Source organism: Lepidothrix coronata, unplaced genomic scaffold (assembly GCF_001604755.1).
Source record: "Lepidothrix coronata isolate B3197 unplaced genomic scaffold, Lepidothrix_coronata-1.0 Scaffold135, whole genome shotgun sequence".
Taxonomy (NCBI): Eukaryota; Metazoa; Chordata; class Aves; order Passeriformes; family Pipridae; genus Lepidothrix; species Lepidothrix coronata.
Window position 1 is genome coordinate 2,000,791 of NW_016690315.1, and position 19,642 is coordinate 2,020,432.

General features: G+C 36.7%; 1 protein-coding gene across 2 annotated transcripts in view; it reads left to right on the forward strand.

Moving 5' to 3' along the window:
• Positions 1-19,642, forward strand: part of LOC108503304 (interleukin-1 receptor accessory protein-like 1) — a 666,680-nt gene that overhangs the window by 68,233 nt on the left and 578,805 nt on the right. For both annotated transcript variants that reach the window (XM_017827163.1, XM_017827164.1), the window contains exon 2: positions 18,704-18,809. In XM_017827163.1, the coding sequence (XP_017682652.1) occupies positions 18,728-18,809 (82 nt within the window). In that variant the 5' untranslated portion in view covers positions 18,704-18,727. The remainder of the gene's footprint in view (positions 1-18,703; positions 18,810-19,642) is intronic.

Genomic DNA, 19,642 nt, shown 5'->3' on the forward strand with positions numbered 1-19,642 from the left:
ATTGGAGGATGAACCACTAACTATTGGATAAGAAATTGGCTGGATGGCCAACTCAAAGTGTTGTGGTCAAAGGCTTGATGTCCAACTGGAAGTCAGTGACAAATGACGTTCCCCAGGGGTCAGTACTGGGACCAGTGCTGTTTAACTCCTTAGTTGGTGACATGGACAGTGGGATTGAGTGCACTCTCAGCAAGTTTGCCAATGACACCAAGTTGTGTGATCCAGTTGACACGCTGGAGGGAAGGGATGCCACCCAGAGGGACCTTGACAGTCTAAAGAGTTGGGCCTGTGCAAATCTACTGAAGTTCAACAATACCCAGAGCAAAGTAATGCACCTGGGTCAGGGCAGCACAAATACATCCCAAGCACAAATACAAGCTGGGCAGAGACTTGATTGAAACCAGCCCTGAAGGAGAAGGATTTGGGGGTGTTTGTTGATGAGAAGCTCAGCATGGCCCAGCAATGTGCACTTGCAGCCCAGAAAGCCAAACATGTCCTGGGCTGCATCAAAAGAAGCGTGATCAGAAGATCAGAGGAGGTGTTTCTATCCCTTTACTGTTACTTTTAAAAAGTAAATAAAATATGACTTTGATAGCAGTCTAATTTGATCTGATTCACACCACTACAAAATTTCTTTAGGCCACTGCTATTAAAAAATACTTAGTCTCATCTACTTACAAAATGGAAACACTGTAGACTAATCAAACTAAGATTTACTTTGTTTATTGATAGTTTAATCAAGCATGCCCTTAAATTCATACTAATGATCTTTGTCAGTTCAAATGCAGTCTTTTAAATTCAGAAACTGTACTTCACAAGCACTAGATATTTGGGGAGAGCTCTTTTTCTCTATAGGTAGTCAGGGCCTCTCAGCAAGCTGAAAATGTAATTCTCTTCCAGTATGACTGTTTTGTCTGAAGTAAACTTCTTTGTTTGTGAACGCTATAGACAGGTCATTGCTGCCTGATATCACAGGATATTAATCCAGAATTAACAAATGCATTGCACGCTCTCCTCACTTGCTTTGCTGAAGCAAAGACATTGCAGTTATGTCAGGTTAGTCAGCAAGATAAATGGATGGCATCCTGATCTTTGCGAGTTAAACCAGGGGTTCAGTGGCAGCCTAAGCAGACCTAAATACTGAGGGCTGCAGCTACACTGCCTATGTTCATTTCTTCTTTCTCTCCCATATCATCTGACCATTCCTTGAAGATCCCCTGTTCACAGCAAAAATGAATAGCACACTCACACAGTTCAGTGAAATAAATGTATGCTAAGATCCGGCACAAAGGCAGGTAGGGGCAAAATTGGAAGTAGAACTGCTAAGAAGATATTTTCCAACTGTAGAAGAAAATGAGGAAAATAATTAAGAGTTAAAATCAATTGAAGACTTATATTCTTTCAACAGTATCCTTAAAAGACAAATATCTAATAAAGTGTAAGGATGTACCTACACTATAATCTTAGTGTTGGATCTGGCTTGTTTTACTTTAACAAATCAATCTTTTAATCTACCTGAGACAAGTTAATTTTTTTTTGGTGGACACCTATCAAACTGCTGTAGAGTTTTGTCATATTAAGTCTCTGTGTTTCAAACTTAATGAGTCCAAAAGGCATCTTGCATTGACTTCTGCCATACCTTCTGTCTCATGCAGGGCTAATTAGCCACTTCATTTGAAGTGAGATATTGCAACCTGACTTTCCTGCCTTCCACTCTCTCTTTAGAAGCCTGTGAGAAGCTTCTTAATTACCTACCACACCACCACATTTGTTCATGTTGTCATATCTTTGGAGATGCACCAGAATGTTGGCAAAGAAAATATTTGCAAACATTTAGAATTTCTAAAATAGCACAAAATGCATATACAAGATGAAGGGAACCACAGGCAGGGCATGATGGAGCAAGACACTTTTTCTTTTCAAGACTCCTGTTTGAATGTGCAGTGTCTGCAGCAGTGCCTCCTCTGATTCTGCTCCTCCTCTCATTCTGCCGTATTTGTCCCTGTGCTGTTACAGCCCTTTTTCTCAGTCTTTACAAGTCCTATAGATTTTTGTGAGGAGGGAGCGTCTTTGTCTCTGTCATCTTCTTTCTTCCCTTTTTAACTCTGCTTTGGGGAACTTCCAGACACAGGCTGGAGAAAACATTTTGTCTGGAATGTGTTACTCCTTTTATTCTCCTAGCTCCTGAGTAGCGCTTCAGCTCTCCAGTATAAGAGAATATATTGGAGTTTCTATCAGGCTAGCCCTTCACAAGACCCTTGGTACAAATCCTGTCTCATCTTGTGGAAAAAGATGGAAAAAAGAGTAAAACCAGTGTTAGAAATATGGACCCTATTGATTTAGTAAATCAAACCACACCCATTTACCTTTTACACTGTATTTTTAGCCAGAAGTATCCATAAATTCATGTTTTCATGTGGTTTGAAAATATTAATTCCTATAGAATAGTGTGGTGGATTGTAAACTTCCATAGCATGTTGGTGTTGTTCTAAAGAGCCTTAAATAAGAGGTTTGATTCAGGTGCAAGGACTCTATACTGTGCAAGGACTCTATACTCCAGATTTATGGAGGAATCGAGCCCTGGGCTCAAGCTTCTATTTCCAGGCACTGGCCCTGAGAGTGGCCTCATGGGAGGTGCCCAATGCCTGAGACTGGGGCTGCCCAAGTGCCCCTGGATGCTCCTGGCTGGGGCAGTGGGACATGGGGAGCCCTGCGATGGCCCCAGCCTACGGGGAGCTTCAGCCTTCACCGTGCCCTGTGTAAGTCTGCTCAGTCAGAGCAGAAGATACTGCTTGACACAATTTGCTTAATGTTTTTAAAGAAGAAAAGAAATGCAGCTTAAAGATTTAAAGATTATTTTGATGTTTCTTACCCCTTTACTGTCCTATATGTTCCTCTAGGCTTTGTGTCCCCATATAAAACTGAGAAGGAGAAAAATCCTCTTTATAAAAGATTTTTGTCATAACACAAGCTGGGGTGTTTGCTTTGCCATTGAAACTGGTTTTGCCCTGTGTTAGCTGTATACTAAATGGGTTCTCCCAGGAAAAAAAAAAAAAAAAGAAGTAAAAAGGAGTCCTATTTGAAAATAAAATAGGGATTTTTGTGCAGGAGGCAGCCTTTTTACTAGTTGCCTGACCTGCAATAAGTAAACAATTGAGAACCCTTGATAATTCCTACCCAATTAAATTGCTCTCATGCATCTGTGTGGGCATCATTGTTAGTAGCAGTGCTGAGAATAAGCTATCAGCTCTGTTGGTAAGTAGGAGGCATTTACTCCTCATCCACCTCTGCACTGTCTGGACAAAGTAAATAGTATTGAAAATCAGTAGTATTGAAAGAGATGTATTCTGCCTAGCTAATACTGAACATGCATAGAACTAATATTTACTTAAAAATAACCCTAAGGCTAGGTTTTGTTGCCAGTGTACACAGCTTCTCCATTTCCTTGGTGTCCTAGTTACAGGGGCTGGGACCAGTTTATCACTATGTGGATATAACCAAAACTATGTATTCTATACCCTCTATGTCATTTCGATGGACTGTTAATAATAGATCATTTGCAGCAGCTGCCTAGAGCACAATTGACACCTCAGGCTACAAGCTGAGTGTTAAAGAAACCCTGTGAGAGGTGTTTCTTTATCTTTACACTAATAACTGTGACAACAGCTGTGATAACTCCCCTCCGAGGAGGAATTAGCACCTTCACACCCAGCCTGAGGGGTTATCTCTGCTAATGGGCCATACTGGACTGGCATAATAGGTAGCTGCAAGCACCTAGACCATCAAAGACTCCAAAAATATCCCATGACTCACAGAATTAAATCACCCATTGTGAAACTACCCGCCCTGGGGGAGGTACTGGTCATTCCCACCTGAACCTGAGCACATATAATCTTGGGGCTTTCTCTGTATCATTGTATTTATTGTAATCTTTTTAGGAAATTGTAACTCTGATTTGTAATCTCTCTTGAGTTGGGTTCATTTCTCCTGCTAGTTTACTTTTAAACCAGCACACTTGGGAATTCTCCTCTGCTCATGTGTTTCAGTGAAGGTTTTTGATATTCTGTTCTTTAGGTTTACAAGAAAGGCTAACCTTGTATACAGTATGAAACTAAGAGGATTACCTTGCCTGTCCAAATATATACCTAAAGAAAAAAAGAAATTCCTTGTAGCAGATTAGTGTCTTTTAAATATTGTAGACTGTATGAAATATCTTGAAATAATGCATATGCTGATAAGATTCCATGAAGTAGAAAGTTTCACTGACTATCTGACAACAGATACAGAAAACAGTACACCAGAGAATGCTAAATCTTTCTCATGACCTCTGCTTTAAAAGCTGGAAATTAATTGATTCACATGAGACCAAAACGCATTTTATTAAATATTTATGTTACAAGTTGAAGTTCATAGAATCATAGAATAGTTTGGTTTGGAAGAGACCTTAAAGATCATCCAGTTCTACTCCCCCTACCATGAACAGAGGTGCCTCGTGCCTTCCACTAGACCAGGTTGCTCAAAACCCACCCTGTCCTGGAACACTTCCAGGCACCACAAAGTTCTCTAGGCAACCTCTCCTGAGTGCCTCACCACTCTCATAATGAAGAAGGTCAAGTTAGTTGATTGATACAAGATGATAGCCCAAACTTTGTTAGTATCTGATGGCTTATATATAATACACCTAAAAGCTTCTTGGTGAACTGCTAATACTTGTTCCATTAGAGCTACACTAATATTCTACACTTGCTAAAACCTCTACTTACTTCAGGATTTCCTTATTACACTTGTCTCCATTAACAGTTCTTTTGCACATAATTACTAACAATGCATGCACATTTAGCAGAAAATAGGTTTCTGTCCTGAATGGACAAAAGTCAGTAAAGAATGTGCTCTCCTGACTCCTTTAGCTCAGGCCCCATTGTATGTAATGATTGCAGCTATTAGGCATTACACAGTAAAGAGTGTACAACTGTGAGCAGGGTGTATAAGGCAATGAATAATAGGCAATGTCTAGAACAAGGATGTTATACTTACAGCTCTTGTTTAAAATGGACCTAATGAAGATTCTGTGAGGTACCTCACTGTGGGTTCTTACATTCTCCCTGTATTATCTCCATTAAGAGTAAGGATGGAAGTTACTGGGGGAGCATTTCAAACATTATTGTCTGATTGTCTCTTCTAGACACAATATCCACAACTAAAAATCTCATGTTTTGTTTAATTTAGCAGATCCTTTACTTCTGGTTGTTTTATTTTTTACTCTCCCAATTCACATTCCTCCCTGGTACTTTTTGCCTGATTTGTAGTTCCGGAGCTAAATGCCTACTTCTTCAATCACCAGTTACACCCCTAAAACTCTGATACCTGGACTCACAGTGCCACATGCTCCTGTGCTTTATCATAAACCAGTGACACTGATGCAGTGATCTACCTTGAGTGTCTTTTTGTTTCCTCTAGGCCCTTGCCTTCCCTTGCCTTCCCGTGAAGATTACCTTCCTACCACAACATACAGAATGAGCTAATACCGTGGATATTGCTGAGGTATGAGGCTCAGTGTCGTGAGCCATGATACCATAACAAATGAAACACACACGTATCTTTTAGATCCACCTCAGAATTTATTATCCCAAAACTGTAGGAAAACATCAGCTGTGCCAGTATTTATTCTAGGAATGCTTATTGTCTTCAGATAATGTTGAACAGGTCAATAAAAAATGATATTTCTACTTGTGTTGACTGCACTGGCTGTTAAATGAGTCCTTTTAGGACTATCATTTGTCTCTAAATGACACATTCTGGGCAGTGGCTACCACCAGTACTGGTGAACTGACCATTTTCTGTGCTTTACACTCTTGCTCTTTCTTAACAACTCTTTTATTCCTTGTTTGTTTGTTTTGAAGAAGTATGTTCCAGAATGTGTGAACTTCGTAGACATCCGACTCTTATTTTCAGGGGAAGTTTTGATGCCGAAAAACCCGGAATGATTAACTGCTCAGAGACTTTGCATCTTTAAGCAGCAAGGTATTTGTTTATTCCACTTTGGCAGCAAGCCAGCTCGTGCTGGACAAACTTGCTCGACTTGAAAGTGCAAAAGCAAGCCATTTTATATACTTTAGATACATGGTTACATCATTTAACATACATATTAATAAGTAGGCTAGTCTCTGGGAGGAGTCTTTCCAGGCATGCACAGTCTTCTACTGTGGGGGTCTTCTCCTCAAGCCTTCATCCCTCTGGTGGTTACCATGGACACCTTCCTCGATTTGACCTCTTCTTAGGTGACCTGAATTCTTCAAGCTTGCAAAATCCTGGCTTCAGGCCTTCTATATCTTATTCAAACGTTTAGTTTACCTAATTTATTACCATGTGTGTGCTACTCCTATTCTTTCTATAATAAGGCCTTTGGTCCAGTGAACAGAACAGAACATGATATTTACCAGTGCTCCTAAAATGTACATCTAGCAAAACAGGTAGAGCAAACAGGGCAAGGTATACCAGATGAATGACTGTTAACTTTTTTTTTGGTGCCTTTTTGCCATTGGTTTCATAGAATCAAAAGCATGGAGTGAAATTATTCCTCTGTCCAATGTCAAGATCAGCTGTAGTGAGTCAATGTGTGCAAATGTTAAATGCATTTTTTAAAATATTCTTAGATCCTAAAGATAAAGATTCCACAATTACTCTGCTGTGTGCACATCCCAGTATGGCAATTAACTTTTTTTTAGGAAGTGTAGTCTGGCTGGTATTCAGTTTCTAATCTACTTCAATTGATAGATCCTTTGGTACAGAACCGGTGCCTAGCCAGCTGTTATTCATCCTTTCTGCATTTGCTTGATTAGATCTTCTTAATTTGACAATTTACACTTGTTTCTCTAGAGTTTTATCTGGTTTTTTGTATTGTTTCTGTAGTCTGGGTAATTTTCAATACTATCACTGACCTCAAACAGTCAAGAAATTCATCCCACCTTGCTTAATCTGGAAATGTAATAATCAAAATATTTTTCCCATTACATAAACAATTAAAGAATAATGAGGAGCTAACAACAGGCTGTTTATAAGGCCACTTAGTATCTGGCCTTCCAAACTATTGTCCTTTGCTCATCCTGATGAAACAATGGGAGACTCTCACAGGAGAATTGGGGTTTGGAAGCCCCAGCTCAAATTTCTTCATCAGAATAATCTTGTCTAACTAAATGTAAAAAGAAAAGAAAAAAAAAGAAAAAGAAAGTACTGGAACCCCATAAACTGGTCTACTTCTAGTTTATTTAGTGCCTCTAATAGCTCTTATTAATCTCCTAGTGTTATAACCAATGAAGAGTTAATGGGATTTGTGTGTGTGGTGTCAGATTCACTGACTGTGAAATAAATTTACCACTTCTAATCTGTCAATCAATATATGAGCACAACAGCCTCAAAAAATCGAGAGACAGGAACAGAGGGATGATTGTCACTTCTTGTGGGCCTTCTGCTACTTCTGTAGCAACCCAAAAAGTACTTTTTTCATTGAGTCTGGGTTGACTGCTATTAGAGAGCGAATGATTGTGTTCTTTCTTAGTGTGCATGGGGGGAGTATGTGCTTGGATTCAAAATCCTGTGGAAATAATATAAGCATCAACTGTTGTTGCATATATTTTTAGAATGCACCAAAAATCTTACATTTTAGACATTGTTTTTTCAAGGAGGTAAAACCTCAGCAGTGTTATCCTGAATATAGATTTTGTATATATAATTTATTGGCATAACAGTAGACAGTCAATAACATGGATTCATGAACAAATAAACTTAGGTTTAGCTTTGAATTCTGTAGAAACTAGATACATTTCTAGTGAGCATTTAAAACATCCTGGGGGCTTTCACAATAGGAGCTGATAAAATTTTATGGAATGCTCTACTTTTATGTTTAGTGAATATGATGAGAATCATTCTGCTCTGTACAACAGCGTGGAAATTAACTGAATAGTTTTGAATGAGTTACCCATAAACATTTGCTGCATTTATTTTACAAGTTAACATTTTACTTGGCACAAACTACTCCTTTGAAAGCACACAACGTGTGTATGTGTTATGGAGTTACAGCACATGCCCAGGAACTGGAAGCATCATTTTGTAAGACTTCTTAATTTGAAGGACTTGAACCCACATTTCCCAAATGCCTCATCCAATTATTTTGATGACAGCAATCTCAATAATTTCTGGAGAAAACAAGTTGCTGTGCAGCTGGGCATTCTAAATTCAGAGGCCTGGAAAAAGAAGCAGAAGGAGACAAGTTCTGGCTTAATAGTTTTAATACTTCTATAGGAAAGGAAGAATTCTAGGATTACAGTATTTTCTTCTATTATTTCTGTTATACGTTTCATCCTTGTTAAGACAAAAGGTTTTGAATAAGGGGGTTGAAATCCCAAGTCTGAAGTCTGATCTACCACAGGTGAGACCAGAATGATTGTCAGTCTCATTCTGATACATCATATTTGAAATCTCAGTATTGAATGGGTAGATGAGTACCTGTCATGGTGGGACAAAATGTTAGTAATTTCCAGAGAAGTTATTTTTAGAAGGTTTTTTTGATTTTTTTTTGATCATTATTTTCAAATCAAGATTTTGAAAAGTATCATTATAATAGCTCACTCCCAGCTATGAGAACTGCCAGCAACATACTGAATGTACTGCAACTTAGTTTAATACTCAGCCTGTGACCTGGATATATGTAAATCTTTACTTGATGTATATTTTCCATGTTATAATCTGAAATTAATTTTGGAACAGCAGTTGTTATCCACCAGGATGTTGCAGCATTAAGTTTGGATATTAGGTATTTCATGGCTACTCATTATTAATAACACATTGGTAAACAGGAAGCTCTACTTCTTCTGAAACTTTCTGCTTCCTCTTAGTGTCAAATCATAAATTGCTGCTATTAATAAGCAATACTGTTCAGCAGCACTTAAAGACAGTAGTTGATTAGACCATTGCTTTTTGATCTTGGATCTCAGTACAGATTTAAATTACAGCTGAAAATAAGCAATAGCATCATGTGTCTGCTACTTTCTACTCAAGCAATGAAAGTTTCTCCTGCACTGGGATTATTAGGTAACTGGTTGGTGCTGGGGCAGGCAACTAGCAAGCAGTTTGACCAGAAATTAAAGATATGGAGGTATGCTTTTCAAAAACTAGCTAAACAAAGGAACAAGATCAACACTAAAACTGAAGTAGGATGAATGATTGTCATCCCAAACTGAATGATAAGGCTGGGCAGTTTCAAAGTTATCTTGTTCAGTGCAGCTAAATGCTTTACAGTTTTAATGGGAGAAGTTTTAGCACCATTTACAATCCTTTCTTCCTTTTACCCTTCTAGTCTTCTTTATAGCAATAGATCAAGACCTATAAAACTGTGATATGATTGTCAGTGCTGTAGGAAATCTGGCTCACAGTGATGGTGTGCAGAACAGAGCAGAAAGAGCTGCTGTGCTATACCCACCATTACTACAGTTACATATCATCAATGCCTGAATCTTTTACAAACCAATTTAATGATGAAAATCCTTGTAGAAATTGTTCTGCTTTTAATTTTGCTACACAGGATACTGTATCTGAATTGTAAAGTTTACATCCTTTGTGTGCATATTTCTCTTCACGTCCTTGTTCATGTACAAACGGCAAATTCACAACACGGACTCTTTTGTCTTTATCAGGCAATAACTTGCCTGTGTAATCCCATATAGATACTGAGTTGCTGCTGCTCAAATGTTTTTATATGTGATCTCTCTTATAGTCTGCTGGCATCTTAAATAATTATATCATAGATAATTGATAAAATTGTGAACTTCTAAAGCTTTTTATTATCATTTCTGTAAACACAAAACTATTTACAATCCATGCATTTTCAAGGGGAAGCAGCAACTCTTACTGGGTCGTTTGTAGTATTAAATGTGAGAAATTTTCTCCCATTGGAAATGAACAGGTTTAAGACAGACATAATCAATAGTTATTCTTTCAGACATCTTTAAGGAGCAAGATGTTAGGGTGCGGTGAGGGTTGACTGTCTGATCTCAAGAGTGACACTGGCATAGCCTGTGCCCTCACCCAGGGGGTGCAGTTCCACAGTCTCTGAGCAGGGGACTGGTTATGGGGTCTGTCAACAGCCCCTGACATGACAAGTGGTGAGCCAGGGCCAGGGACTTTAGCCAAGAACAGAAGGAAATGACATGAGAGAGAGAGGGAAGCAGCGTAATTATGAGGAATCCATGCTAAGTGTGGCTCCTCGAATGTTGATACCATCCAGGCAGGGCCAGACACAGAGCTGGAGACCAGCACTCCTGCAGTGTCACAGAGGCAGGGACTGACATCCTTGGAATGAGCTGAAATGGTGTCCCAGGCCCATGGGGGAAAGTCTCAGGGAAGGTTGGGCAGGGACAGTCAGGCCCAGCAGTGATCTCAGGATCTGACAGCATGTTGTCAAAATCTGGTTTGAACAAGTGTAAAGGGCTTGTCAGTTAGCCTTTGAGAGAGAGGGGATAAATGAAACACTTATTTCTCTCTTTTCACAACTCTAAAATGCAAAGTGAGCTCATATAGTATGAAGTGTAATGTAAATTACAGATCAGTTCCCTAACATCTAAAAGCCCAGGATAGAGTAAGCATTAAAGCAGAAACAAGTTGTGCTGTAAGATTACCTTGTGTTAGTCAAATTGTGTTACAGGTGTCAGCTGTGGAAAACCACTGATGTTAGTGTTACATAAACAGATATCTTAGAGACGGTGAGGGGGGTTATTATTTTGTGTGTAAACAATCTGTCAGAATATTCACAGTGGAGCTTCATCTTCCACGTCCTTCTGTCTTTTTTCATTTTGAGGGAAAATGTCTCTCTGATTAGTGAATCAGATGGGAGGTACTATATAGAGAATTTTGGAAATAAATCATTCTTGTATGCTTTTTGATTGTCAAAATACCTAGAATCTTCTGTCAGTAACTGAGGAGGAGCATGCTTATTTTATGAAGTATCTATTCAGAAAATTTCATAAAGACCAAACTTTTTAAAGAGGGCTTTTATCCTAACTTAAGCTAAAAATTTTAATTCTTCTTTTACTTTAAGCTACATCTTGCCAATTTGTTTTTTCAAACATATTATGTTGTTACATAACTGCTACTCTTCAGAAATTAGAAAATGGGAGAAAAGTGCTCATATAGGAAAATAGAGTATTCCAACTGTTTTGCAGTGGTTTTGCTGCAAATAGCTAGTCTTTGAAAACTTGCCATATGTAGAAAAGGAGTTTGAATTCTCCATACATGTGTAGTGAATACACTTAGCACAGACTGGAAAAGGGGAAATATAGCCCCCATTTTTAAAAAGGGAAATAAAGAAGACCTAGGAAACTACAGGACGGTCAGTCTCACCTTGGTACCCAGCAAGATCATGGAGCAGATCCTCCTGGAAGCTATGTGAAGGTAATGGAAAATAAGGAGGTGATTGGCAACAGCCAACATTGCTTCACTAATGGCAAATCGTTCCTGACAAGTTTGGTGGTCTTCTGTGGCAGAATTACAGTGGTGGTGGATGAGGGAAGAGCAACTGATGTCCTCTACTTGGATTTTTGCATTGCATCCTTGTCTCTAAACTGAAGTGACGTTAATTTGATGGCTGGAGCACTCAGTGGATAAGGAATGAGCTGAACAGTCTCACTGAAAGAGTTGTGGTGAACAACTCAATGTCCAAGTGGAGATAGTGATGAGTGGTGTCCTCAGCACTGTTTAACATCTTTTTCAGCGACATGGACATATCGTCAGCTTTAACGTCCCTTCCAACCTGAAACCACTCTGTGATTTTATGTTTCTATTAGTCTACTGCTATTGTAAATATTTTAGGAGCTCATTTAGTTGCCTGAAAACACAAGCAATTAGAATTATCCAACAAAATCATATTTACAGCATTAAAACTTTGTTTTGTCAGTTTTGACAGAGGTGGAATTTCATCTTGCTACAACAAGGCTACTTACCCTCAAAAAGCAAAGATATAGAGTGGTCAAGGAACCAATGCAAGAGCAGATAATTGGGGTTAGATATTTCACATGCCAAAACCATACCATAAGTTGAGTATTGGTTACCCATACGCACACATACACAGATTTGGAAGAAAAGCCTTTTACTTTTTTTGGAAGAGCAGCCCTTCAGAACCACATTGATAGTCTTTGAATTTTTCCTTTTTATCTGAATTTATGTATTTAAGCCTATGAAAAGGGTAAATTGTTTTATTTATTCTTTTCTACACTTCTAGTGTATTTGCCTTTAGAAGCTAAGTAGCACAGCAACCATTTTTAACTAGCTTTCTGTAAACATTGCTGTTGAGCTAAATTTTGAGTATTGTCTATAAGTTTACTGCCAGGTTGTTATAATTTTTTTTTTTGTTTTCTGTAAAGAAAAAGAAATGATTTCAACTTTTCCCCTAATCCATCAGGCTAATCAGCATCGTTAGCACTTGTTTCTTGTGTATTCTACTAGATATGTTGGTTCGGTCAAGTGTGTTAGTCCAATATGGTTACATTTTTTTTGTTGCAAAAATATTTCCTAGGTTCAGATTCTTATTTCCTTGTGATCAGGAGTGGTAAACTATTAAGAGGGAGGCATCTACTTGTACTAACAATATTAGATTGTTTTAAACTAAGGCTGTTGTATTTCTTTATCTCCAGTAAAGGCTCCTAGTAATGAACAGAGAGGCTCGTGTCTATCCATTTTTTCCCTTGCCTAATAGTAAACAACTCACTGGCTCACTACCCAAGTATTTTATTTCCTGCCCTATTTACATCAGAACTTTTGACTGACTGAGCCAGCTTGGTGAATTATCTGGGACTGGCAAGGACACCCTGCTGACCTGGATTCCACAAGGTGCTATGAGACCGTTGGAAAGAGACTGTCATCTCTCTTTATTATATCTCTCCTGAAGCTGTACTTTCTCTTCTCAGCCCTGGCAGTTCCCCAAAATGTGTGTCAGATAGTTTTCAGCTATTCCAATCTATGGTTCAGAGGGACAAGATGTTCAACTGTTTCTTCAATGGAGGATTCTCAAACATATGATGTGTTACATTTCAGGTATCTGCAATCTGCTACAACTTATTTGTCTCATAATAGAAAAAACACTATCTAGAAATTTTATCCATTACCTACCACACAAAAAAATCACTTAATGAAATATTTAGAAACACATTAAGCAATCTAATCAGTGTGCAAAATATTAATGTTTGATAGTCCATCATGATCAGTTCAAATACTCTTGTTGACATTACTGTTTTATGCAAGATTAGGAAAATAAATATTCAACCCAACATCAGGATTCTTCTAATTCTGAGAGAAGATTTCTTTCCCTTAGAATCATTTTTAATTCTTTTATATCTTTAAGTCATGCATGTTTCTTAATGGAAACTTATGAGAATGGTAGATTATATTTTTATACAGAGAGACACATGGAATGATCTTAAATTTCTCCAGACAGATTGCCATGTGTACTATACCTTGCATGGTGGATGGAGTCCTAAGGAGTTGAAAATCTTAGCAGTAAAAAGTATCTTTAAAAGAAGGTAGTAATGAGTATCAGGTTTAATAGGAAAAGTGATAATGCAGTTGATTGGAAACCTCTCCAAAGGCTCTACTGAATTCCTGTTCACAATGTGCTCTGCAAGACAGGTTATATATATTGGCTTTTGGTTATCACAGCTTAAAACACTGTCACCAATCCTTCAAAACTTAGTGCTTTTTTAATTATCTCCTTTTTGTGTTTGTTTGTTTTTCAGGTGTTTTTTTGTCCTGAGTCACAACTTGCTTGAACTTAGGAATGCTGCTTAGCATGGAGGAGCAGGGTGATTTCAAAAACAAATGTAGTAAAAAAAAAAAAAAAGGAAAACACCTTTCTGGTGCTTATGATTGGTTTCTCATAAATTCTTAAAAATTTGATTTGCTGAATCTTTTTTTTTTCTAGGACTTTGGAAAGGATTTATTTTATAAACTTTTGTATTTGAAACAGGTATATTTTCTTCTAGCTAACATTTTAAGAATTGCTAGAGTTCTTCTACTGTTCTCGGACAGATCATGACAATGAATTGACATTTGTTTATGAAATCACATTGATTCTAATTTTAATTTTTCCTTGCATTTTAGGAATTTAAAGCAGGTTTTTTTCAAGCTGCTTGAGTTTTGGTCTGGACGTACCAAATATTATACCAATAATATGATGCCAGTATTTTTTACACTTTATGGGATCTAATGTCATGCTATTCAGGTATTTGTAAAGAAATGCCACATAAAAAGACACTATTACTGAACAGGCATTTTTGTTTGTTTGTTTCTTATGTATTCAGGTGGTGCTTCTTTGTAATTTTGTTACTCAGTCAAAATTTACCAGCACTTTTATGTCATTGCCACGGAATGACAATGGGTTCAGATGATCCTGCAATTTTTTTTTCTTTTTCTTTTTCTTTGAAGGATATATGATGGAGAAAGATAATGTAGTAGTTTTGAAAATGTATAAAAGAATATTCTTCAAAGTTAGAAGAAAAATTATTTTCAAGTTATTAATTAATGACAGCCAGCTAGCATTTATAAGTCAACTGAGAATCAACCCCTTAAAGTTATTGTAAGGGACTGAGCCCATGGAAAATTTCTTACTTCAGTTAAGTTCAATTCAAGTTTTGGGAAAGACCCATAATGAACATAGGTAAAATTAAGAAATCAGATTTTTTTTTTTTTTTATTTTCCTGCCTTATGAGGAACCGCTTTACTATTGTTAATTTTATGTCTACTGAGCTGTTTTGGGAAGCATGTGTCTATGTGTATGCATTTTCCTCACAGAGAGTATTTATGATAATTTAAGGAAAAAAACATTCTTGGCATTTCCCCAAAGAATGTTAGTTTTGAGATGCAGCTGTATTTCTACTTCTGTCTCAACTGAAAAATTAGATACATGGCGATACAGATGCCATGCTGTGGCATTTTTGTGTTAAACAATGACACCTACAGAAAAGACTTTTAAAAAAAATTAATAACGTGCCCAGTTAAAATTTGTGTCAAATATATTTATGCAGAAGTATTCAATCTTTTTTTCAGTGTTTTGGTTCATGCAAACAAACAACTCATTACTGAAAGTTTGAAGTTGCGAATTCTACTTAAAGATAAAAAATATTTCAATCCTTGCTGTTGTATAAAGAAAAAGCAACCAAAAATCCCTCATTCTTAAAGATTTTCTTAGTCTACTATTCACTTATAGTGTTTAGCAGTTGTATGGCCAGAGTATCTAAAACATGCTAAAATTGATGTAAATTGAAAACCAGCAATTAAGTTTATAACTACCATACATTGTCTTAGATTTTTAGTGGAAGTAACTGAAAATCAGAAAGAAAATAACCATTAAAATAATTTTTGTGGGTGGGTATGTAAGATGTTTATCTGCCTAATGCTTAAAAAACAGCAGACTTGGTCTGCGTGTTAAAATCAGAATTTCTTAATGTAATTAAAAAAAATTAAATTGCAGCTAATTGACTAGTGAAATAGTCTCTTAAAAATTCATTGCTGAAAGAAAACTATTTCCAATTCATAAGATATCACAGTCCAGTTAGTGCTAAGAACTTGATTTCTCAGAATTATGCTTGCTTTTTTTTTTTTTTTTTTTTTTTTTTTATTTTTAAAGCTACCTGAATATGTTACAGTGTCTAGGTCTCAGGCATAGTCATTGCAGCAGTGAAGGCATTTTCTGTTGACTTGTTGTGGGATTCCCCTTGGGATATTCCTTTTTTATTTTCTTCTGACTTGCTTATTATGTTTTCACAACCAATTTCACGAGGGTGACATTTTCTAGAATAGCCAATTTCTGAGGCATCCACCCAGAACAAGGCACATGAGATGTTAAATATCTGTTTTGAGTCAGTCATATGAATAACATGAGGCAGATTTTCCAACCATCCAAAGCCTTAAGGCACTAGATCCTATATACTGATTTTTACTTCTTTGCATTTTCTTTGTTTGAGCATTTGATTTTTAAAATGAAGGAAAGACTAGAAAAACTTCTCCTCCTCCTCCACAAAGGGGAGTGTAAACAGAAGAGAAGGGTTGGAAGACTCTGGGGGGAGCCTATGTAAGATCTGATGTGTTGCTCATTGCTGCAAGGAGGCAATGGCTGCTATTGGGAGTCACTCCTCCCTTATTTTTTCCCTTTAGCAGGAATTTTTTTGTAGTGTCTCCAAAGACAATAGCAGACTTTACTTTTGAGGGATTTGCCACAGTGTAGGCAGCAGCCAATTTTTCTTATGCCTTTAAGTTAGACCTGAATCTCTGAGAATAAATGTGCATGAGAATGGCTGCCACGGTGGCGTGATTAAAATGAAATTCTTGCTATACTATTGTAATAGTGGTTCTCCATGTTGATTTTGCAACTTAAATGAGTGATATATGCATAGACCAAAAGAAAATTTTAGTTTACTGAACTGTTTCTTATTCTTGTATTTACTGGGGCTTGCTTTGGTAGAATCAAGCTTTATAGCTACTCCATGGTTTCAATGCAAATGAATACATACATGCAAATCAATACAAATGAATACATACATACATGCATACACACACATATATGCAAATGTATGTATATATTTGCATTTAATTCACAGTGATCAGCAATATTGTCTTTTGATGTATGGTCAGAAAGGATGTGTTTGGATATGCTTTCCCAGTCAGAATCTGTTTAGTGGATTTGTAATTGCATAGTAAGTTCCTGTGGTTCCTTGGGCAGTGTTTATTAGGCTCACACAGAGCGAGGAGCTGACTCTTGCTAGTACCCCGGAGGCTGAAGATATCAGCTTCAGGATTTCCTGCGGCATCAGTTAGTGCAGTGACTGAGAAATGAGATTTTGATTTCAGAAAGCTTGACTAAGTTCTGCAGTAAAATGTGGCATAACACATTGTAGTATCTACTCACTGTGTCCCTGGAAAATTAACCTTTATTTCTAGCTTCTAAATTTCTAAGGATCTATATTATTTATAACTGCCAGTGGTCATGGTACTTTGTTAAATTTTAAACTTAACTAAAAGTATTATTATTACACATAATTTACCTCCTAGCAATCCCATATTTCACATTTAATTTCTACATTGATAAGCAATTTATTGCTTAAATTTTCTGAAATATCATGTGAATGGAGTCAAATGACAGTCTTTCACCTGTAATGCTAAAATGTGGAAGCTTATTCACAGCCAATGAATGAGCAAATGCTTCTGTGTTTCTCTGTGATTACAAATATTGTTATAAAAATAAGATATCACAAAGTGTTGTCAAAATATATTCTCTCACTCTCTCATCTTTAATAAAGTCATAATAATGATTGCAGTGGGTTTGTGCTTAGTTCTGAAATGTCTTGAAATGTTAAGCTTTAAGATGGATTATATATGAAGTCATCATTGTTTAAGCAATTCTTCCCATAATGTGCTTTTTTACACTCCTACTGTTTCTTATTTCTAACCCGTTCTCTTCTAAGATGAAGATTTTTTAAGATACTGCTTTCAAAAAATGTCTTGGGTAGTCAGTAACCTGACTATCAATGAAAGTGCAAAAGATTCACTGTCTCTTTAGAAATCAAAGCTTGTAGTATGTGGTTCCTTCTGAGATTTTTTTCAGTTGCTGTCCAGTGCTGTGATTAACAGAGGTCAATATCAAAACCACATTGGTTTAATCTGGGTCTTATTTATAATATTAAAGAGCCATTGATCCCAGCCCTTTTTCATCCCCCATTAGACAGGAATATTTTTGCATAAGCTCCTGTCATGAATATAGATAGCACAGATAGGTTACTGTCTAGCTTGACTAGACAGAGGATTTGGCCTCCCTTTCCCCTTTTAACACTCTGAAATATTAGATGTTAGTCCTATCAGCCATTCCAGAAGAAAGCTGATAATCATCATGAGTAGATGGCACCTTCTTAGTTATATGGGGAATTAACAAAATGTTTGGTCCCTGCTTTCACCAGCTGCTTATACCACTTAATCCTCAGAGTAAGAAAATAGAAATGCAAAACTTTTTTTCACATCTTAGGGGTGAAGGCTTAGACACAGTGTATGCTCCACTTCTTTCCACTCTAATTAACATTTGCTTTTGATTTAGTGCAGTGAATATGTTAGTTTGAACTTGCTCATGGGAACTTGCTCTCCTAAGAGGAAGTTACAAGTGTCTCTATTGGTTCTTCTGGTGCACTTTTATGTTTCCCCTTTCGCTGTTCCTAAGAAGATGACAAGATTTGTTTTTAATCTGTGCTCAATTTCATTGTGAATCTTGTGATTAATTTGTGGGAGCATTAATAAATGGGAGCAAAACTAATGAAGAAGGGCATTATTTTCTTTTTCCTCTTGGTGGGGGCAGAATAGATTACATGATAAAAAGAAAGAACTAGGTGTTCCAGGAGATCTGTTATAAAGTTTTAACAGGGACACAATGAAATTTTAATGTGTAGACAAAATTGTAACTTAAACTCCAAGGTTAAATGTGGTGTGTGCATGTGTTTATTATATGGTGATTTTAGTTTATGTAATTTTTTAAAGAAAAAATAGATAATTTTTAGTACATTAAATTGCTCAGAAAAACTGTATTTAGCTTTCCCACAAGGTCAATATTATGATTACTTAGTTCAAGGTTGTTTCAGCACTAATGTACAATCAGTTTTTCTTTCTTTTTTTGGTACTCTAGGAAGCAGTCACAGAAAGACAGAAGATGAAAGCTCCTATTCCCAACTTGATTCTCTTGTATGCTACTCTAACTCAGAGCTTGAAGGTTGTGACCAAAAGGGGATCAGGTAAGTAAATTTTTATCTCTGTGGTTACAATGTGGTTTGGAAAGAAGTGCTTAATGTTTGCAAGTATATACTAGGATATTATTATGGTGGTTTGGAACATTGTTAGGAGGATTTCAAATTCTGCAGCAAAAAAAATATCTTCTATATATTTTTAGACTACTGTGTCCTGTGGACTTGGTGAAAAAACTCAAAAATATTAAAATCAGCTATGTAATGTGAAGTGAATGTAACCATTCATTTGTTGAAGGAAAGTTATTCCCAGAACTATCTGACTTAAAAGACTTTGTTGCAGTCAGTGTTGTTAAGATACTGGATTTATCTGTTTGACTATATAATTTTGGAAGTGAAGATCATAGAGTTTTGGTTTAAGCAACTGATTTTTGTAACACAACAAATCGATCAAACACATTAAATTTAATACCCATGAAAAGTGAACAGCAAAATTTGGCTTTTTTAAGGGATACTTGAAACATGGTTGAAGAGTTTAATTCAGTGAAGAAAATAGAGGCAGTTTTTCAGAAACCAAGTAGAGGGTGATGTGTTTACCAAACATCTTTCATAGTGTTACTATAGATGAATCATCTTCGTATGTAAATAAAGAGAACAGCAGTACTGAGACAGTTGGGTAGTTTTGTGTTCATTTTTTTCCCTGTCACCCTAAAATTCTAGTTTTCCTCTCTTTGGCTTTTCATTGGATAGTGAAAAACAAAATAGGATACTACTTCTGCAAAATGTCTTGCTGTATGGCACTAAAGAAAACTAAATCCTTAATGAAAGTCTTAATCCCTTGTTGATGGAATTAATTAATTAGGTTTGTTGTTGCTAGTCATTTT